This window comes from Falco cherrug, chromosome 1, assembly GCF_023634085.1.
Source record: "Falco cherrug isolate bFalChe1 chromosome 1, bFalChe1.pri, whole genome shotgun sequence".
Classification (NCBI taxonomy): domain Eukaryota; kingdom Metazoa; phylum Chordata; class Aves; order Falconiformes; family Falconidae; genus Falco; species Falco cherrug.
The window spans coordinates 71498700-71521209 of record NC_073697.1 but is presented as its reverse complement, the minus strand read 5'-3'; the positions used below and the strand labels follow the sequence as shown (position 1 = coordinate 71521209).

The following is a 22510-nucleotide window of genomic DNA, read 5'->3' as shown; positions in this document are numbered from 1 at the left end:
CTGCGGGCGGTGAGGGGGGACGGCACCCGCCCGGGAGGTGCGGCCCCGCCCGCGCACTTCCTCAGCGGCCCGCGGCCGCAGCCGTCGTCCCCCGGCGGGGCGGAGACGGGGAGCCGGGCCGGGACCATGACCCAGCGCCGGGAGCCGCGTCCCGCCGTGCCTCTGGACGAGGAGCTGGAGGCGCTCGGGTAAGCGGCGGTTGGGGCAGCGCCGTGGGGGTCCCCGCGCGAACTGGCGGCCCTCGGGTGGTGCCGGGCCAACCGACGGGAGCCGGCAGGGTGGGAGCTACTGGCTCTGGCTGCTGAATAGGGTAAGGGAGTGAGGAATAAGATAACCCGGGGTTTGTTGTAACGAGCCCGCCGAAGGGCGCCGTGCACGGCGTGCAGCCCCTCAGGGAAGCCCGGGGCCTCACCCCCACGGAGGGTTTGAGAGGCCGGCGGGCTCCCGTCTACAGAGGATTCTGACGTGCCACAGGTGAGTGGGAGAAATACATAATGGTTAGAAAAACTAGAGTGCAGGCAGGCACTTCAAACGTAGCGGACAGTTAGACGCTACAGCTTCGCGCAGGGAAGCTCTGCGGCATTGAAACTTTCTCCGTCGGGAAGAGCCAGGGCTGTGCGTGTCTGGAGCTTGTCCCGGAGCTGCCCGTGCTCCCCGGCAGAGCTGTGCCCTCCCTGCGCCGCCTCCTCACGGCCCAGCCCGAGGGGCTGCCCTGCCGGCCACCCTTGCCGAGCCCCGGGAGGCAGCCGGCTTCCCCAGGGCGCCGCGGTCTTCGGGCTGGGAGCCATGGGCAGCTGCAGCCGTTATGAGGATGTCACCCTCGCTCAAAAGCAAAACCCAAGTTGCTAAAAGGAAAGCTGAAAGTTGCCACAGGCCCCGCTCCCCGTCAGATGTGACCCACCCACTTTGTCTACCGGTTAGTTTTGCTTTTTACAGGAGGGCGGCTCGGGTCACTTTTGACCGGCAGCATTGCCGCGGGTGAGGAGGAACCGGGCTGGAAGAGCAGAACAGGTGGGCGCAGGGAGGCTGGAGGGGGAAGGATCGCTGGCGGCAAAGGGAGCGGGAAACAAAGCAAAAGCGCCAGTGAAGGCAAAGACAGAGCAAAAAGGTTCTGATGTCACTTCTGCATTGAAAAAGAATAAATTCAAAAAGTATGGTTTTTTGCTTTCTGAGAACTTATGGATAAGGACCAACTCGTTTATTTTTGTGATTAATTCACTTAGTGGAGGAACTGGAGTGCAACAAAGAGACTTGGAATTGGTATCTCGATACTGCTTATATTTCCCCATATTTAGAAGAACCTGTGAATGAAATACCTTTTACCTAGAGCATCTAACAAATATGAAGTCACTTTGCAGTGGTACCTGCAGTGGCCATTATATACTTTACATCTGTAAGACTTTTTTAGGATGAGCATAATATCTGGGGGGGGAGCGGGGGGGAAGAAAGAGTTGCAGCTGCTGTGAAAAGCATGATTCCCAATGACTTTTATTCATTTAGACTATATGGCCTGAGTTGATTCTGTGCTTATAAACAGCCTCGCTGGTTGGCAAGGAGTTTGTCCTCATAGATGATCTTGTAGGGCTGCAGTCTGATGTGGTACCTCATGTAGTACCAGAGAGAAGGAAAGTTCACAAATGAGAAGGCTACAAATATGCATTTTTAAAGCTGGAGCTTCATTATTTTATTTTCACTTCAATAGAAAACTGAAGCTTTTAACACACTGCCCTGAAGGAGATGCTTAGTATTTTGTGGCAGAGTGAAGTGCACTAAATGTGAATAAGCAATACCAAGCAAAGAGTCCCTTCAAATCACTAAACAAAGCCCAGGCTTTTTTGACTAGTACTAAAGTCTTTTTTTTTTTTTTTCTTTTTTCTTCTTTTTACTAAAGAAGAAAAAGAAGTCCTCACACACCAAACATTCTGGTAGCATAGTATAAAAGATCTCTTAATGTAAATCAGCTATCACAGTGCTGAGTTTCCCTTAGACCCAACGCAGTATCTAGCGCAACTGAGGCCCAGTTCTGGTAGGGAATATATGTTATTGCCATAGTAAAGACTAACAGAGACAAGGGTCTTTCAAATGAGGAACAAATTTGACATTCACATGCCTTTGGGGGGAATGTGAAGCAGATTATTTCAGAGCTTCTGCTTTACTGGGTAAATATCAAAGGAGTTGGAGAAGGTTTAAGAAGTGTGAACTGGGAAAGACCTTTTCTTTACTTCTAAGAGAAAGGAGGGTGGGTACTGGGGTATCCTCATAGTTTACCAGGTCCGCTGGCCACATGGAAAGTTGACAGCAATGTAGGCAGATGTACAGCGTAAAAGCTTTCTGACACTCTGCTAGGTTTGGAGACCTGGTATTTTTCTGGACTCTTCTAGATTAATGCTCCTGTAATTACACTGAAAATATTGGAGCTGTGAGAGTAAGGCAGGAGGGAGGGAGAAAAAAATATCGATATATGCAAAGCTTATACTGATTTTTATTTTTTTTTTGTGACAGATGGGATACATCTACAACAGGGGTAAAATAAAGAAATAAGATTCAATAATTCCAGTTATCATCAGGGGCAATCACAGTCACTAAAAGATATAGAAATATTTACAGCAGTTTATCAGATTGGATTTTTTTCTCCAGAGCCTCGGTATTTGTAAGGATGCACTTTCTAATCTTTTACATCTCAACAAAAAAAAGCAAGAGTGATGGGTTTGGCTTTTTTTTTTTTTTTTTTAAAAAAAAACTATTTCATTCAGCCTGAGGGTAGATGGTGACTTATATTTATTTGGAGAGTTTGGGTGGTCAAACAATCAAGAGTTCAAAGTGAACATTCAGATTACTGTCAGCTTTATTGTCAAGGAGTTTATAGGTGGAACTAATGCCTAATGAAATGGAAGATCAGAATTAGACCATGTTGTCAAAAATGTGTTACCTCATTCATTAATTTCTTCCCTAAGCCTACCAACATATTTAAAAAGGAGTGCTGAATTTTGTCAAAAGAAACAACAGCATCTTAGCTTAAAGGAAAAGGAAAGCGACATGATTCTTCTTTGAAGATCTCTTTGGCTATTCATGGAGTCAACACTTATTCCAGTTGCCTTTATTGCTGTTACTGCTAAAAGGACAGCCTGCACATAGCAGCGTGCAACTCTCGTAGCTGACCATGTATGATGTGAGTTCGGGGAATTCCACGCTGCAGTTCACATTATTTGCGCAAGAGCTGAGAATGTGGAATATCTGGTCATCCAAGTAATTACAGGCTGGTCTGGTAACACAACTTCCATCCCAACATAGCATAGCTTGAGCGACACTGTTTGTCTTTTGGAGGTGAAAGGAATGGGGCAAGAGGAAGTAAGTTTTTGTAGCTTTTTTTCTTTTGCAGTCCAAGCATTCTTTATCATCCTTTGCAGCAGAGCTTTTATGTTTCTCTTGCTCCAGGTTTGACAGTACCATGACAGATGGTATTTGTAAGACTGAACAATATACTTCATGCTTAGTTTTAGTAACAGAAGAGAAATTAGGCCACAGACTTAGATCAGATGATGATAAAATTGGGGAACTGAGTAACTTGTATGACTGGGACAGGGCAAATGGTCATAAGAAATTTTTTTCTTCATCTGTATTTCTAATGTAAACAAGGGCAAATTATAATGGCTGAAAAGTGGGCAAAAGAAATGTGTGAAAATCAGAACAAAGGCAATTGAGAGAAGGGGGAGAGAAAAAAGAAGTGAAAAACAGCAGCTGAACTAGTGAAAGCATACAGTTAGAAGATGTGAACTCTAAGGCTGGATACACTGATGTTATTTCCATATATTTCTATTTTTAAGTTATTTTTCCTATGAAATGGCAGCCTTGTATTCCAACAAAGTACTTTACACAGGTGTGTGATTAAGTGTTTCACATTGAAGGGATGTCTGATAAATACCAATTTGGTTGTATGCCACCTATAACTTCTGTTTAGCGTTATCACCCTTTTGTAGGTTCTCTAGAGCTCTGTCAACTCATGCACCACTTAAAGAAAAGAACAAATGAATATTCTGAGGATGATGAAGAGGGAGCTTCCCATCCTAAAGATCACAGTAACATACTCCTGATCATCACCACTGTGTAGGGAGGCCTAGTCACTGCATTAACTACACAGAGATCTTAATGAAAGAAGAGATTTTAACATGAGCATGTCCTGGAGTTGTGGTGATTTGCGTAGCTGCAGTGGTACAGCTGGCCAGCACAGCCATGGCTTGTTCTATGGCAGCCACCAGCTTACCCCACAGGAGAACCCCACTGGTGACTGGGTGATCAGATCCTTAGGGCATGTGTGCTCTGTGCTCTCCTGAGTTTTGGTTGTCCAGGGCACAGGGTATCTCTTTTCTTTATTCTCGTTCTCTTGACAGCAGTATCAGTAAAGCCTTTCCTATGCTCTCACCGATGCAATCTGATCTAAAGAATAGGCTGATTTCTGAAAATGCTTTATTTTCCAAGAGAAACAAAGGTAGTCTCATTAGGTCTGTGTGCCCATCTTAAGACATGCTTTCATGGGCCCAGCAGACTCTTCCACTCCGAAGAGCAGGAAAAATAGCATGGTCCTTCAACAACATGCACTGACAACACAGACATGCTTACACATATGGAATAAAGAGATTTAGAAAAGAAAACCCTCCCAGAAGTATGTATGCATTTGAGACAGGAGGGTGTGCAAGGCTAGGCTACCCAGCAGAAGTGGCCCTGAAGCAGGGAGGGATTTTCCTTTGTCTGTCTTCTTGTGTTTCTTCAGAGATATCTGAATCAGGAACCCTAGGCAATTTCTACACAACTGGTTATTTTCAGTCTCACAAGTATCAAAGTACAGGGCATATTTCTGGATTTTTTATAGTGAAATCAAGACTCCGTAAATTGGGTCAAATAAAGATGACTTTTGGAAGGACCTCTCAGAAACAGTCCAATATGTAAGGTATGCACTGTGGTTCAAGACAACCTTTTTGAAGGACTTGCTAGGGGTTTCAAACAGATGGGTGTTTGTAAAGCCTTTTGATTTCCTTAACTTCTTGTTTTAAGAAAACAAGAAGGTAGATACAGTATTATGTTTTCTATCAGCAGTTTCCTCTGCCTGGTATCACTCAGAAGACAATCAAAACTTAAAGGCAACTGCCCTTTACAGTGTCTTGCTGGATAAGCCGTGTCTCCCACCTTGATTTACTCACAAATTTGAAAGAACTGCCTAGAACATCTTTTTCTAAACAAGAGAAATGGAAGGATTCCCTTTCTGACTTAAATTCCCCCTCCCCTTAAATTCAACTGAAGTGTACCTAGTAGTGTCTAACCACAGGGGTGTTTGGGTTTCTTTTTAGTCCTATTTACTTGTATTTGTGTCATCAGGTAGGCTTGATTAGGAGAGCAAACTATTTGTGTAAGTGTGTATTCATTTACCTTCCTGGTGGTCTGGGTGAAATGCTAAATTTTCCACAGCATTTTTTAATTTTACCTGTGTTCATGCAATTGGAACAAATTGTGAGTGACCATTTTCACAGTGAAATATCCAAGTAACCCAACAACTGTTACTGGTTGAACCATCTGTGACAGGAGGAGAAAAAAGTATATAGATATGTATAACACAGATAGTTTGACGTTAAGATCTGTATTACTGTATGACATCTACTTTTTAAGCTGAGCAAGAGGAACACAGTAACATTTGAGAGATTTTTGTCTGAGACAGCATATTTAGGCAAGAAGACTGGTGCAAACTTGTCAGCAAAGATTTAACACTGCACTTTAAAACAATATTATTTTCCCAATTAAGTGGGTGGGCTTTTTTGTTGTTGGTTTGATGTTTGGTTTTTTGGTGGGGTTTTTTTTCTGCATAGCAGTAAAATTTCATTAGTCATGGGCCTTCTTTGTGTAAAGAGAGAGTAGATTTAAACGCAACATTTTTTTTAAACTTAAGGGACCTCCATTTTAAAATCTTAGTAAAAGGCTTTCTGGAAATAAGATAACAGTGCACTTATGAGCAACCTCAAACTGAACACACCTCCTTTATGAAAATGACCACTTACAGATTTTCTCAATGTATGTTTCTTTTGCACAGAATTGAGAGAAAGTGTTACGAAATTTGACCCAAAACCACAGAGTTGTCTTCTCATCTGTAGGTCCAGCCAAGCGTGCATGCTGATACGATCCTCATCACATCAGGACAGATCTGACCTTTGGCTGTTACTTACTTGGGCAGTTAATCCCAAAGCAGATTTTGGCTAACAGGTGTTTCAGAGGATGACACTTTGATCTTTAAATATTCATTATTTTATTCTACTGTGTAGATGGTCTACAGAATGCATTCTAGAGCCAAAGCAGCAATACCCTGCCTGTATTGAGTTTCACATGGATCTTGTCTTCTGCAGGGTTAACAGTCTGGAGTCTCTCATGAAGCAATTTATCAGCCAGCTGGCCTTTCAAATAGGCAGCCATCTAAATTCAGAATTAAAACTTTGTGTGAGATGCCAAGTTTAGTGGCAACTTTTGATGAACTGATGAGAAGAAAGAGTGTACAATTACACTTCATTTCAGTTTGAAGACTGCCACAATACAAAGGCCAGAAACTGCTCTGATCACACTTCTGCTTTCAGTCAAACTGTATTTCTCTGGTTGAAACAGTAATAGACTTTGACCCCAACACTACAGGCACACGCAGTTTGAAAGGAAGGGGGAATCTTGACACCATTTCGCTGCATACAGAAGAGGGGAAAAGCTTGCTCCCTGCAGAGCACGCCCTGGGTACAGTACCCCCTGCTGCTTCTGCACCAGAGGTTCTGGTGTGTGTATGTAACTATCATTAATATCTGCACACAGCATGTCTTACAGATTGACTCTCCAGCCTTTTATAGCTACAGCTTTTTTGTGTGTTTGTTCTCAGGATCATTTCTAATGAGGTCCTTTTCTATTGAAAGAAATCAGGTGTTTCTATTGTGAATAATTCTGGATGGAAACGAAGCTGTAAACAACATTTGATGATCATCTTTGTAGGATTTTTTGCTGTGAATTCCTTGTGGAATTTTTAATCTAAAAAAATTAATGAAGTTAGTTTTAACTGGAGTTGAATGAAGCAGGCATTTAGATGTTTTCCTGCATTGCTCAGACCACTAATGGCCAAGCACAGCAATGGTGAGATTTTCTAAACTTTCACTTCAAATTCTATCAATTAATGTTTGTCCCCCTCTCTGTTCCTTCTTCTAAGGAATGTTATGCTTCAAATGAAAATTTTAAGCTTTGGCAAATGCATTTAATTGCAGATCTCAGCAGTGCAGATGAACTGAGCTGTGGGAAACTGAGAGTTTGGGAGGAGTTTGTGTTGCCAGTTTGCCCCAAAAGAGGAAGCGTACCAATGCATGTAGATATGTCAGGAAGTACAGATTCCGAAAATAGACAAAGGATCTTGTATACACCCCAAAATGGCTTTCACCTTATCAGCATAGGCCTGGGTAATTTGTTGCTCATGCATGTTGAATTTGCAGAGTCTTTTAGATTCAGCAAACAATCGGCTGTTTGTACGCAACTTCATAGTTAACAAAAAATACTTTTCTGAGTTTGTTGAAAGGAGGCTGCTGAAAGCGGCATAGTTCTGTGTAACCTGTCTGTATCTGTGAGAAGGATGGTAATTCAAAATTTTAGCAGTGTTAGTTGCAGCCCTTCCTCTTTCTCTAACTTGGCTCCATAACGCAGCAGAAGCTCTCAGTTAAGAGCTGGATGAATGATGCTTTAACCCCTTGTGTCTTCCCAGGTGGTATCATGATAATCTTACCCGACATGCAGCAGAAGCACTGCTGCTTTCCAATGGGCAGGATGGAAGCTACCTCTTGAGGAAGAGTAATGACAGGGAAGATTTGTACTCGCTCTCTGTCAGGTAAGAGTATGGACAGAAGTGAATTTATCTAATGCTGCACAGCTAGCAGTTTTAAAATCTTCTCTTCCATGTTTGTTTGCACATCTCATGCATTAAGATGACCTGCAGTTTTTTTCCTAGGGCTTGAACTATTTTAGCATGTGTTCCTGATAGTGTAATCCCGCTGAATGACATTTTGTTAGAAGAAAATAATACATGGATTGAATTTGAAAACTGCTGTTATTTTTCCAAACTATGAATTAATCTTATGGCAAAAAACATCATTCCATGGATTGGCTGTAGGTATTCATTCTGCAGTATGCCAAGCTTGGAAGTTGAGAGAAGTGCAAGTTGCACATACCCTCTTTCCCAGAGGTATAAAAGGGAAGTATGAATTGCTTCCCTCACCTCTGAGAGAAGATCCGGGAGCAAGTGTCCTGTAGATACACTGCTGAAATTATTACCACTATTAGACAGCCATTTACACAACAAGCCTGGGGGTGGGGTGGGTGGGACACCAGCAGATCTGAAGGTGATGTTAAAAATTGACTATCCAGAGTAGCAATGACTGAATTGAGTGCAAGTCTTGGGGAAAAAGAATAGTATCATCTGTAAGTAACAGCTTTCTTTAAGAGTAATTTTTAATTAATCACTGTCTTGCTGGTTAATAGTTTTTACTTTAAAATATAAAATCCCATTATTTAAGGTAATTTACTTCAGACAATTCCATTAAAAATATATATATATTGAAGCTAGTTTTAAAGAGCACTGAGGAAACAACTTACTGTAATAAACCAAAATGTAAATAGCTGTTCTTTTAATAGGAAATAAAAGCTAAAGTGTTAGATAATGAAAATAAATTTGCTGCTTTAACAAATTCTATCCTTAGGAGACCTAAAAAAAACGTCTGCCTCAGGCCAGTTCCAATCTCTTGTTCAGCTCTCCCTGTGGGAACAAGAGTTACTGCATTGCTGTATGAAATGAAATTCCCAGTCTGGAGTTTGATCTTTTATTCTGTTACATTAGATTTTTGGTGGTGCAGCTCCCTTGAAATACTGATTTTGATTTTAAAATGTTTTAATACTTTTCTACTGTTTGTTTAACTCTAAGTTTTCATTTCCATTTTTTTACTAATAGTAAAACTTAATTTTAGAATAATAATTAAATTTTGTTCTGATACATTTTTGTAGAAAGGATAATTTTAGCAATTCTAGCTGTCATTTTCATTTTCTCCTAAAATGTCTTCTGTAGCTTTTACTTTCTGCCTCTGCCTCAAAAGGAACTTTAGTCATTATTATAGTTTGCTTTAAAAGGAAACAATGCTTAGACATCCCTTGAGGTTTTTATTGACAGCTGGAAAAAGAGATCACATATAGCCTGAAATCCCCTCCCCCAGCTAAATTAGCGAACTTTAAAAAGGAACTAGGAAATAGAGTAGCAGTTACTCTTGTTGCAACATTGTATTTCTTGTGAAATTAAATGGAAAGATGAAAAACTCTATCACTTCAGCAGGGTTGTGGCAGCACTGGGCTTGTACATGTTGTCTCAGCTGACCATAGCACAACACATATGAGAGGTCAATAGAGGCGTGTTCTACAGTATCACAAGTATTGTTCAAAGATACATATTTGTTTAAATACCTGTTTGAAATTATCATCTCCTGTGGAAGTGGAAACAAACGATGGAAAAGATGCTATAAATTCCTTTCTCCGCCATATTTCAGTATATTTACTACACACATTTTTCCTGAGACAAAGTTTTCTCTGGATTATTTTGGATGCTGTTAACAGAAGAAACTAAGTAACTTTTTCACAGGAGAGGTACTTCACTGTCTTTTGAAGTCAAAATAGTTGCCAGTCCAGGAAGTGAGGTCTTGCACACTTCTCTAAATACCATCAGCTTTCATAAACAAGTGCTGTTACTTCCCCAATAGACAAAGAACCCTGGTTTAAATTTGATAGTGCGCACCATAGAGGAACCGTTTGTTTGAGTACAGAGGCAAAGCAGACAAATTCTAAAGCCTTAAGTATCTAAAGTTAGGTTATTAAATCCCTGTTTGGGTGCAAAAAGACAACAGCCTATTTTTGAAAGAGAAACAGACATTTCCAATGAGATTGGGATGCTATCTATCTGAAAAGTAAGACATATACTGAGTAATATAGGTACACCACCAAGACTAAAACCTGGTAAGTGAAGGAATATCATCCTGCTTAGACAGAAGGCTGGAAACCAAGTTTGTGAGTCTTTTTAGTGATTGCCACAAGAGTTAATTTAACTTACTTGGCCTTTCTAGTCTTTAATCATCTCATATCTGTAAAGCAATAGTTAGATTTTTCTTAGTAAATCTGAATCTCAGGTATGTTGAGTATTAGTGAGGGACAGTAATGGCAGTAGCATTACTGCTAGGACAATGATTGTCATCTTGTGATCTGAGCCAGATTTCCTATAGTAGAAGCTGCTATTTAAGGGTTGTATATGCCAAATGCCTTTGGCATTTATGCCTTGACAAATGTTCATTTTTTATTTTAGAGGAAAAGATTCTGTGAAACACTTCCATGTTGAACATACAGGAACATCATTCAAATTTGGATTTAATGAATTTTCTAGCTTGAAGGAATTAGTCATGCATTTTGCAAATCAGCCTTTAATTGGAAGCGAAACAGGTAAGGAGAGCCATGTGTTTTATGAATATGTAGTCGTGCTTCACACACATCTAAATGAAAGGACCTTCTGATATGTTGTCAAGTAGATCTACTGCTGAAGTGTTTCTCCTCAGAAATTCATGTTTGTGTTAAGCTCAGATATCTAAGATATTCCTCTTCAAAAACTCTTTAAAGTAGTCTGAAGACAAACTGCATATAAGCTTTACTGTTTTTTTGCTAACCAGGGATATGAGTTCCTTTTGATTTCTCGGGGAGAGAAGGAGGCATTTTGAAATACACGTGTACTGCGAAGAACAGAACTTTCTCAAAACAGGCAATACCAAAGCAGGGTGTTTAGTGAGGAAATATATATTCATCTATGCAGTTGAAGTCCCGCAATAAGAATAAAAGGAAAAGGGACTTGAAACTGTTTAGCTCTACTATTCTTTGTACAAGGAAGAAATCTACAGTGATATGTTCCTCTTTCCTGTAGGGAATGTGGCCTGTATATACCTTGCCCTTTCTGGCTACAGTGGATCAGCCTGATGATGCCATATGCCATCACAGTGATTTGTCTTGTTTTTAAGAAAAAGAGAGAGAAAAACACAGACTTCTTTAGCAGCCAACATGCTGCCTGAATTAAGAGTAAAAAGATTAAATCTGGTTTCTACAAGTGAGTTGAACACCACCAGACCAGAATCCCTGGAGAAATAGATGCATGTTATCATGATAAAGCTAGTTCTAGGTTTAGCTTCAGGTGTAAGTGTTGAAGGTGTGTCAGTACAAGCTAGTGCCAAAAACTTCAATATCCTGCGTGGAAAGTATATGCAAATAACTCAGTATAGTACTAATTATATATGCAAGAGACCAGTTAACTGAGAAATAGCACATGCAGTAACTGTAGTATGTCACACACTAAATATGCACCAGTACTCTTTTATCTCAAGTATTAAATTCAAGGGTTGCTTTGCAAATTTTTTTCCCCTAGAAAAAAGCAGTGGTGCACTGAATATGACACTTGTATCTTTCAAAGTGTTTTTTTAAAAAATTGCTTTTAAAAGTGGTTCAAACACAGGGTTTGTACATGCATCTTTTGTGCCAGTAAGCTATTTTTCCTGTGAAATCAGACAGGCACCCACAGGCAAAAGATTTCAGGTGACACTGAACTTGTGTTTCCCCATTCTTTTACTGCATGTGTTACAGGCGTTATTAATCAAGGCATTGGTGTTATGTGATCTCTGTGGACAGGTTCAACATTGCTGAATGATGGGCTCACTTGTCACTTTAAAGCTCCCTAATCAGATTCTGCTGGCTTTCTGAAATCTCTTTTAAGTTGTATGTGCTACAGAATAAGAAAAGCCATTTGAACACAACATCAAGAAACTTTCCAACTTACCTTACCATGGATAGCAGTAGAGAGGAAGAGAGAGTTAGCACTCAGGCAATGTCCCTTCAGATACAGGTGTCAAAGGTCTCCTGGGTGGTAACCAATTTATATCAAAAAGGGGGTAAGAGCTCATCAGAGTCTACTCTAAGCCAAGTGTCAGAATGACCAGCCCAACGCAGGGTCACACAGCAGGTTGCCAGAAGGGCCAGCAACAAAGTCTTATTTCTTAGGCCACGCTTCCTTTCAGTGAAAAGCAGCAAGTGACCTTTAGCCTCAGGTATTTGTAGAAAGTGGTTGAACTAGTTTTTCTTACTCCTTGTAATACTTATGTGTCTCTATAGAACACTGTGAGAGCAGGAATGAAAGAGTGAAGTATGATGACGTTTTTTATTCTCCTCCTTACTTATGGACAGGATTTTATAAGACAGAGACCCACAACATGGTGGAAACTTATCTATTCTATCTTCCATTTAAGTTTGTCTCACTGGAACTAGTTTAGTGTCTGGAGAGGCACACCAGACTCTCTTTGATCAGTACCTGCACATACAGGCTGGCATCCCTGCAAACTGGTCTATGGAATGTAGTCATTCTTTTGTACTGGGACAGCTGCAGGTTGATCTTCAAGCCCAACAAACCTTGTCTTACTACAGCTTCATTTGCTACTCCAAATTGCTGCATGGTCTCACATCTATTTTTCTGCAGTGTAATGTATACACTTCCTTCTGAACTACAGATAATTAAAAGGAAATTGGGGCTGCTATGTTCTGTGAAATTGTTTAACAGGCAAGCTGAATCTATTCCGTTACAAGATTAAAGCAATATACTATCATATTTTTATGTTTTTATCTTTATTCAAAGTGACAAGGTCAACATGTTATTTTTGCCTGTGTGCTTTGTTTATCAGTGTTTACCTAAATTATTTTCAAAACATAAAGTCATTACCCAGACAAAAAAGAAATATTTCCAGCAACAAGACTCACTTGTATGCTTCCTTAGAAATAGATGCCACTCACACACACGGCACTCACACACAAACACAGAAGAAGAATCTTGCTGCAGTGCACATTTTACTAGTTCTTTTGTACAGTTACCAGATGATTCTGTACAAGTATCTTCTGTGGAGCAAAACCACGCATAACTTAATAGAGAATAAATGGTGTATAAAAAGTTAAACTAGTTCTCCAAGTTCTGCAACAGGGCACTTTATCCATGGTGTACATATGATGGCACTGATGCTGTGCTACAGCTTAAGAGTGGTTTCTGTAGACTGGTGATGGACATGTTCTCGATTTCATTTTAAATGACAAAGCATTATTTTTCTGCAATGCCAGAGGAAGTTAGACCGATTTTGACTTTTCATCTACTACAAGTTGAATATATCACATTTGCATACACCCCCTGTGCCTGTGAACGGGTTTCAGTTGGCTACTTCAAATACAATTTTTCCACTTCCCTTTGCAGCCCTTCCCATTACAAAATACACTTTATTTCACTTTCAAATTACTCAATCACCTGTAGGTTTCAAGTCCAAGTTCTTAACAGTTCTGGGATCCCTCCTCTTTAAGAGCTGACAATATCAGCATAAAATGTAAATGGAGCAGCATTTGGTATGCTGTGACATTATTTTTAAAGAATGAGACTAGATGGTGTAGCATTTATTGTTCTAAGGAGGTTCTTCACTATTGTGAATAGCATAAAAATTCACTACTGAGAATGCAGCTTTTTTGTAGAGAACATGCAATAAACATGACCTTTTTTGGAGAACAAAGAATGACTATCATCAAAATGTTATTAACTGGAAAGAGCTATGGTAAAACAAGCACGATGGTAATGTGGGCTTACTGTTAGGAAGTCTGTATCTGAAGTTCTGACAGATTAAGTGATTTATATAGCAAGCCATGGGTTGTTGGCAAAACCAGGATGACTGTTATGGCCTCATATCTAGTCTAACATCCTGCCTACCCACCCAGCCAGCCTCCCGTGCAGGAAGGGAATTTAATGTGTTTAAAGGTTTTAAAAAGGTACCATATATTTCTGTTTTCACCAAGTTTTCACAGTTGCCTGTAAACAGGTGTGATAATGTCTGTAGTCACATCTTCATGAATACAGTGAAAGCGTAGGCCAGCATTTCAGCTGTAACTATGGAATCTGTGTTTGCATGTGTTCTGTATTACCTAGTTCCTCCATGACCGGAAAGAAGATTCAAGCAGGACAGGAGGCATGCTTTTGAGGGCTGTCTGATGGTCCTGTTCTGTTGCTGTCACCATGCATGCATTGCAGAAGGGGTTTTATTACCTACTGCTTAGAATAAGTGAAGAGGGTTTTCACAGATGTAAGAATTATTGTCTTCCACTGTACAGGGATAAGAGAATGGATTTAGGCAAGGTCCAGGTGCCCAAGATACTGAGGGCTCTGAGCAACATGACAGAGCCAAGGAAGTGAGACTGGGCAACTGAATCCAGCAGCAGGTGCCCCTCTGTAGATTGCATGGGTGGATTTTTGTAGAGAAAGCCCTCCACAAAGTCTAAAATATTCAGATGATGCATGTTAGAAATATTTGTCTAGCTTTATCAGTATGGGAGAATTGTTTATAGCAGCTGATTGTTTTCTCTCATGGGTGTGGCCTGAGTCCTGCCCCCTTCCAAGGAAAACCCCTTACAGGAGGTGTTGCAGAGATCTTGGGGAGCTTATCAGCTCTTATGGCTTTTTAATTTTAGGAGAAGGTGAAGTTACCCATTCCACAGACAGGCAGCTACTCTATGTTATTTTCCAAGGCTGTCTTGCCAGATGACTTACCTCTGCTCTTTTTCTTTCCAGGAACCTTAATAGTATTGAAGCATCCCTACCCACGGGAAGTAGAAGAACCTTGTATTTATGAGTCCGTCCGTGTTCACACAGCAATGCAGACAGGAAGAACAGAAAGCGATCTTGTTCCAAATGCTCCCTCAGTAAGTTTTGTTCTGGTGGGAGGGATCTCTTGGTCGGAGTTTAATATGATTGCTGGAGCAAGCTATGCAATAACACCAGTAGTTCATCCCTTTATGGGTTTGTAGATACAGGAAGTCTTTGCTGACTAAGGCAAAACAAACACAAACTTGCTAAGTACAGTCCCATGACAAATAAAGTCTTTTATAGTTGTTGTCACTGGGAAAACATTGTCTGCAGCTGACCTGGGTGAGTCTGACCATTTTAGAGTGCCATCTTAGCAGTAATGTTATCAGAATTTTTTTTTAAAAAAAAAGCGCAACCCAAACAAAACAACAAAAAACACCACCACACAAAACAAACACAACACTTTTCACATCTTTCTGACAACATTCAACAGGCTGTATACAACAATATGTATGTCAGGTTGCGCAGTAAACCCTTGTTTTGCAAAACATCTTTTACAGCAAGTGGGAAGTCTTTCTCACCCCCCACAGGTGAGGAGAGGAATACACTAAATAGCAAAACCAAGTAACAGCTATAGGATGTACCACATTTTGTCTGATTCAGTGAATGCAAGGATTAGATACCAGGAAAAAGATAGTAGTACTGACAGAAGACAAACTCATTACTAATTATTTTTGCAGTCGTCTTTGTTATTAGAATTATTTTTCCCAGTTAGCAATATACAGTCTCCATCCTAACCAGGAGGAAGGAAAGAGCATTTCTGACTTTCTAGGTTGGTTTAAAAAGTGACCTTTTGGAAATAATACTCAAAGATGTGCAAGACAGGCAGGAAAAATTTGGAAAAGGAAACCCCAAACGGAAGTGCAGTACAACCAAGATAATAAGAGTATCTATATCCTGATACTGCAACATTACTCAAAAGGGGATTTTGGCACTTAGATTTTGTTATTTTAGAATCACCTTGTTTTAAAGCAGAAATCTTGCTGTATTCTGACACAGCCTTAAACCCAAAATAGAATGGTATGACAGAAGAGCGTCCGTCCTTTCAGCTCTAGTAATTTTGAGCACAGTAAAAAGCTGTGTCATGTTAAAAGCTCTATGCCTTACTGGTGTGAGGAACAAGAGATCATCTTCATATCATTTGGGCCACCTGCTCTGACATCTGTGACTCACTTGGACAGTAATTAGAGACTTTAAATCCCCAGTAACTCATATCTGAGTAAAACAGGTGGTTTCTCCAGAACAGTATTGCTCAGAACAGAGCGGAAAGTATTTTAATTACATACTATATTTTTTGAGAAAAAGAGCAAGGGTTACGTTAATGTGGGTTAATGAAGTTGATGAAAGAACCACTTCTGATGTGTTCTCACAACCAACCTTTTGTGGCCAAGTTCCACTTTAGCCTCCAAAGAAACTTGACTTCCACATAAACCCAATAAAAAGGCAGAATTTTTTCAAGAGCAAGTAGTAATTAACTTTGCAAGAATTTGGTTTTCAGAGGTCTGCAGTCTCACAGCTAGGTCCGTCTACAAAGTTTTAGTATCTGAGAAGTCATAGGGTCTCAGCATCACATATGGTAGCAGAGAAACAGTTCAAAACCAGTTTTTCAATAAGCAGTTTTCAGTAAGTTACATTCAATGTAACAGGCTTCTCCTCTCATGCATTTGGCTGTTTGAGAGAAAAAAATAGCTAAGTAAAACAGCACTTGCCCCTGTCCCCTGCATTACAAGAGCAATTTCTGTGGATAATTCCACTGTCAGCTAAACCCCAGGTGCTTCTCATTACAACATGTACCGAGGGAACTGTGTAACTTCACTAAATAAACTGTAACTGCAACTATTTTGCTAACTTTGTTTGAGAAGATGCAGGCCAGAAGCTTGCTGAGAGGCACAGTCTAGGAGATTGCCTTTAGAGCCAGTGCAGGCCCATGTTTGCCCTGTCAGTGGGTCCAGCCATGTGAGAGGAGCAAGGACAGGGCAAGCGGCCATGGGAAGTTTTCCCAGGAACAGGCTGCTCTTCCATCATCTGGATGTAGACAAAGAGGGACATGTGGGAAATAGAAGCAGAGATGAGTCTTTAACCCTGATCCCTTTCCTTGTTACTTCACAGCTTGGTACAAAAGAAGGATATTTGATAAAACAAGGCAAAATAGTCAAGGTAAGGAAAACTTACTCCTTGCTTCCACTCTGCAATCACCCATAGAAGCTAGAGACAATGTGGGATTGGAATAGCTCCACCTGCGTTCCCCTGCAGAGGGGAGCAATTTACAAGCACGACTGTAAACCAGAGCAAGTCAACAGCTGTAGAAGTTTTCCTTTCTTAAGAAGCATTAGCTAAATTCTCACAAGACAGTTACTATCTGTTCTTGATCTTTCAGAATTGGAAGACAAGGTGGTTTACACTGCATAGGAATGAACTTAAGTATTTCAAAGACCAGACAGTAAGTAGCGAACACCAGTTCTTCTCTTTAGGTAGTTCTACAGAGGCAGCTGTAGCCTCCTCTTGTCTCTGGCTTCTTGCATTTCTGTTACAGCTTCCCATACTGTCAGAGCGGTCAGACCTTTCAAATAAAGTCAGAATTTTGCTGATGACTACAACAACAGAAAGTTATTGGTTTACAGCTGGAAAACATTTACTGTGCTCTGTTAGCCTTACCTGCTAGATAGAATTGTTTACAGTGCATTGTTGGTTGCTTTGTTCAGTGGATTTGAAGCTACCGGCACAACACAGACAGCAGTGCTCTTAAAATATTTCTGCAAATACTAGGATATTTTGCATTCCTTGATTTCATCCTTTTATTTTAAGTGGTTGCACCATTCATTTAAGAATGTCATCCTAGCACTCTGACATAGATTAACCTGCTGCATCTGGGAAAACCAGTGTGTTCTTACAGTTGCTGTTCCATGTCTTTCTTAAACTGAATAAAAATAAGAAATGCTTCTAGAGTTTCTCCACCCTTACAATACCTCCAGTTCATGTTCCTTCATAAACACAGCCAAACTGTCTACCTCTGCCAAGCCCTATTTCAAGCATCTAACAGATTTTAATACAACAGCAGACACAACTGCCCTCTCTCACCAAACATGACCATTTATAAACAGTTATGTATTTACAGGGCCTTCCATCAATTTTCATTTCAGTTCAAGCCACCTTGGAATTAAGTTTCCAGGATGACATTTCAAACGGCAGCACTCCAAATGTTTGAGTAGCATTTGTGACTTACCAGGTGAGGTGTCTTTGTCAGGAATATGACCTCCCGGGCAGTAGCTCTGGTGTCTCCTGGCACTCCCATTGTTGCTGTGGGGTTGCAGACACCTACAGGTGAGCAACTTAGTGCTGGCCCTGGGATGGCATTTGTTAGCCCACCTCAGCACAAACAGCTTTCTTCTAGTGTAGTGTATAACTAACAACTACTGAGCTAGAGGAAAATGTAAGGAAAGGTGAGAAAGCAACAGACAACCTCCATGCACCCAATATAGGGCAATAGAAACAGCTAAGGGTGTTTGGCCAGAAAGCAAACTGTTCTTCTATTTTAGCTGCCTCTTCTGAGGTGCTCAACAGTGTGAGGCTGAAACAATTCAAAAAACTCATACCTGGGAAGAATGAAATTTTTAAGGGAAATAGGCTGCAGCCATAGAGAGACAGCCTACATCCCTGCACCTGAGCACTCCCGGGCCTGTCCCAAGAAACTTCTTTAGACACACACTGTTTGTGCAGCCACACTCAGCACTTCTGCTGCAACCACTGCTTTAGCTTTGCTTCTACATTTCTCCTTATCCAGCTTCATCCTTTTAAAGCACTTGGGAATTACTTAAATCTCCAACAGCTGGCTACACCTGATAAGACCTATAACCATTCCCTTGTCTCTGTAAGCTTTAGCTGGAAGCGATACCAGATCTGTTGCTGTGTCAGTTACATTATAATACATCAACCAAAACTTCAGCAGCCTGCACTTAGCTCAAACTTTCCTGCAGCAGAGAGCTCCTCTGTTTTTTGTCTAGATCTGAATTGACTGTCCTGCTTTTTTTATATTTTGCTCGATTTGCTGTCACTGATGATCAATTAGCTAGCACTGATGTTATGCTTGCTAGTTTGGGTCTATGGTGTTAAAGCTATTATACCTACACCTGGAAAAACATGTTGTGCCTGTAAAGGTCTAGGTACACTGAAGATGAACCAAGCTAGCCTTATCTTTTGTTTTCATGTGTTCACACTTTAAAACTATTTTTTTTTCAAGGCCACGGAACCGATTCGGGCACTTGACTTAACTGAATGCTCCGCTGTGCAATTTGATTATTCCCAGGAAAGAGTCAATTGTTTCTGGTAAGTTGCCATACTTTCTCCACCTTGCTGGGAAGGTCAAAATAGGCAGGGAAGTTTGAAATGTAACCACTGGGTGCTTCTGAAAGCTCCCTTGCTGGCTGTGACCCTGCTCTTCCTCTAATTCATGAGCCTGGTTTTGTCAGCCAGGTGTTGTCGGTCCTGCATGGCTTTGCCAAATTACCACTGGCAAAAGGATTTTTGTCTTGGTGAGGAGGAAGGGTGTAGGCCTGTGCATAGTGGGCATTTCTTTTCCTAATTCTGTAAGCATGTATGATTATCACCTAGACCCGTGGAACTTGGGTACAGTCCAGCTCCCAGTTCAGACATTGCTACGGGTCACACAGTAACGGCTTCTGTGCCCAAATGTGGGTCTTTCGTCCTTAGGGCCTGGGGCAGCGTCTCCCTGAGCTGTAAATTACTTGGCTGCAACCCCTTCTTGGCTCACCTCCCTCCCAGTGACTGAACAGGAGCACAGCCTCCCTGCCCTGCTCCAACTAAACAACTGTTGGTGCAGGCCAGCTGGGTCAGTTTTAGGAAGAACTACCAGTTGTTCTAGCAATTTAAGAAAAAGTTTTGTTTCCTTACAGTTTAGTGTTCCCACTAAGGACGTACTACCTGTGCGCGAAAACTGGAATAGAAGCTGATGAGTGGATTAAAATATTACGATGGAAACTGGTAAGTTGATATGCAGTGTTGCATGGCTCAGGCAGCAGTCGTAAATACCCTGATATTGTAGCACCCAAGTGCTACAGTTCTCAGTATTTGCAAGAAGGGAGCACTTGTTCTGGCTTCCTGGCCAACTAGATTGGAATACATAGGTTTTACATAATGTATATGCCTGCAAACCCACTTCAGCCTTTTTGGGATGCAGTTTTTACACACATACACGTTAGGAAGAAGAAATTACTTCCACCTTTAAGGATGTCACTGTGTAGATGGTAAAAAGTATGAAGCATCAACACAGACCGCATGTTGGGTCATGAAGGAGGCAATGAGAAGACAATGTAAAGGCTTGAAAGTGTTACTTCCTTAAAAATACCAGTATTTGGGTTAATCGTACTCACCGACATCCACGTGCATGCAGACCAACAGTAACAAATTGTTTTTCCGTTCTAGTCACAAATACGGAGGCAACTGGAGCAGCGCAATGCCACCCTCAGTTCCTAGCTGCAGCTCCAGTACTTCTGCTCCTTGCCTCTGTCAAGGGGAAGGCATCGCTTACATAAGGATGGTTTCACCCACAGTGGGCACACATGCAGCTGCACATAGATGCTTGCATCCAGCTCTGGACACAAAGGGTTTGTACAGCTGAGTGCTCTTGGGCTGCTGAGACACATGTGGAGACAGTTGCAGCATCAGAGCACTGGTTTGATATGCATGGTGTATGCCCGTAAAGCACTTAATTCAAAAACCTGTTAACTAGTCACTGTTTAAAACTTCTGTGGTTATTCAGAGCACTCTCGATAATTTATTGCAAGTCCCATCACAACTAACCATTAGCAGTATATTCTGTAACTCTGAGCCCATTACTGAAAACATATTTCTTTTGTATTACCTTTTAGGCTCTAAACCAGAAGAAAAATGACAGAGGTAATTGCATTTTTGTAAATAGTATGTACATTACAATCCAGAGAATACTTCAAGGCCCTTTTCAAGGTGATGGATGAGTAACACTTAGTTCTGACCAAATATGTTTTGTATGGTTTAGATTTATACTGCAGTGATGGCTACAAGTGAATGCTTGTTTTGAACAGCATGTATAGGTAACAGCGAGCAGCATCACACAAGCATGCTTGTTTACAAGCTTGTTATATGAGAAACAGACATCTGGTTCCCCGCACATGTGTGACATCACTGCCACGGGACCCTAAGGATGGGTGACAGGGCTCTGCAGAAAGCTTTGCCTGCAGCAGCCACCAGCATTATTAGCAGCATTATGATTTGAGCCACTTACAGACCCCCTTGAAAATGGGCTGGATTTTGTATTTTTTCCACACAGAACTGAAAAACAAGGCTTTGTTCAGAACTATGTTTAGAAATAAGTACTGCTTGCTTTATATTTAAAAAAAAGCATTGTGTACACTAAAAATTAATTTAAAAGAATACATCTTCTACATAACCTGATGTAAATTTCCATCTATATTTTGGAAGACATATATATTCAACAGCATTGTGGCTCGCTATGGAGTTGAAAAGCGGAAGCTCAGTACTTTGGTGCTGTAGTCCAAATAGATGTTACATTTTGGAGGCAAAGTTTGACACGCTGGAGGGTCCCAATCCTGCTCCTCCTGGAGACATGGAGAGGAGAGGGGAGGCCCCCCTCCTCCATCTCCCCCCCAGTCGAGTTTCTGCTGAAACAGTGTATGCAAACCTTTCCCACTATGCAAATACTGTGGCACAGGGCTTTGCATTGCTCACATAAGGTCAGTGTTTGAAGATGAAGGCATCAAAGATGCCTTTACCATGAGAAGGCTGAAGAAGCGAGGAAAAACATATTAGAAGAAGAAAGAAAAAAAAAATCTTGATTTGGAATCTAGGAATAGGATTTTATTTCAACTTAGAAATTCAAAATATTTGTAAATATTTTTATACAGACTGTTTTTTGAATAAAATGTCATTATAAAACTACCAAAGTTTTTCTGTGTTCCCATACTGTATTGTTAAAGTGTTGTCCTCCTTTTCCCCTTATGTGGTTTAACAAACTAGCATCTGCCACCTAGTTAAAAAGCTTTAATGAGTTTGTGTGAGGCAGAGGCAACGTAAGGGGAAGAGAAAGAACATATACTCCAACAGCATCACTGTTCTGTGAAAATGGCTTGGGAATGAAACTTGAAGCATAACCACAAAAGCAGCCTTCCCTTTTTCACATGAACAAGCAGTGTTACAAAAATGTTAGAAGCAAGTTCAGCACATGGTGTCACAAACTGAAGCCAGTAAAAGAAATGGCGCTTGGCTGGCCTAGGAAGCAGTCATGGACAAGCTGACCAGAAGCTAACAGCAGAAGTAGGCCATAGATTGAACACAAATGTTTTTTGCCAGAAATGCATATAGATATGCCTTGGGGCTCAGTTTCCAGCTGCTTTAGTAATAACCAGAAACAGAAAGCTCAGGCCAGGAGCTCAGTTTAAATGGAAGAGAGGCACCTGACAACATTTAATCTCCAAGAGAGTTTCTGAGCCAAGAATTCCCAGTCCTCATTTCCAATATCATTGTTTCCCCTCATCCTACCTTGCCCACCTGCAGTGCCAGGCATAAATAAGCGGCCAGTAGCACCCCCTTTCCCAGCCTGAGGCAGAGACCAGCCAAGAGCTCTCCCTTAGACCAGCAACACCTAGTTTTAGCACTGGAAGTCTACACTGCAGCCATCACAAGGGGAATGTGAGAGGAAACAAGGAAAGGCAG

At 41.1% G+C, this 22510-nt stretch overlaps 1 protein-coding gene across 2 annotated transcripts; it reads left to right on the top strand.

The window, feature by feature from the left end:
- Positions 1 to 55: 55 nt before the first annotated feature.
- Positions 56 to 21612, top strand: DAPP1 (dual adaptor of phosphotyrosine and 3-phosphoinositides 1). 2 transcript variants are annotated; one of them, XM_055700722.1, is made up of 9 exons: positions 56 to 188; positions 7763 to 7885; positions 10394 to 10527; positions 14711 to 14841; positions 16895 to 16942; positions 17163 to 17225; positions 19023 to 19108; positions 19696 to 19783; positions 20225 to 21612. In XM_055700722.1, exons 1-9 carry the CDS (start codon positions 127 to 129, stop codon positions 20273 to 20275), a joined length of 786 nt encoding a protein of 261 aa, XP_055556697.1. In that variant the 5' UTR covers positions 56 to 126; the 3' UTR covers positions 20276 to 21612. The 2 variants fall into 2 exon arrangements, with proteins under 2 accessions (XP_055556697.1, XP_055556698.1); XM_055700723.1 differs by lacking the exon at positions 56 to 188 and adding an exon at positions 7510 to 7657.
- The last annotated feature ends 898 nt before the right edge of the window (positions 21613 to 22510 follow it).

Excerpts from the sequence above, each read along its gene's own strand:
- DAPP1 (XM_055700722.1), top strand. The coding sequence starts at position 127 with ATGACCCAGCGCCGGGAGCCGCGTCCCGCCGTGCCTCTGGACGAGGAG. Across the intron at positions 16,943-17,162 it reads AACAAGGCAAAATAGTCAAG|AATTGGAAGACAAGGTGGTT; the intron begins GTAAGGAAAACT and ends TTGATCTTTCAG. Across the intron at positions 17,226-19,022 it reads AGTATTTCAAAGACCAGACA|GCCACGGAACCGATTCGGGC; the intron begins GTAAGTAGCGAA and ends TTTTTTTTCAAG.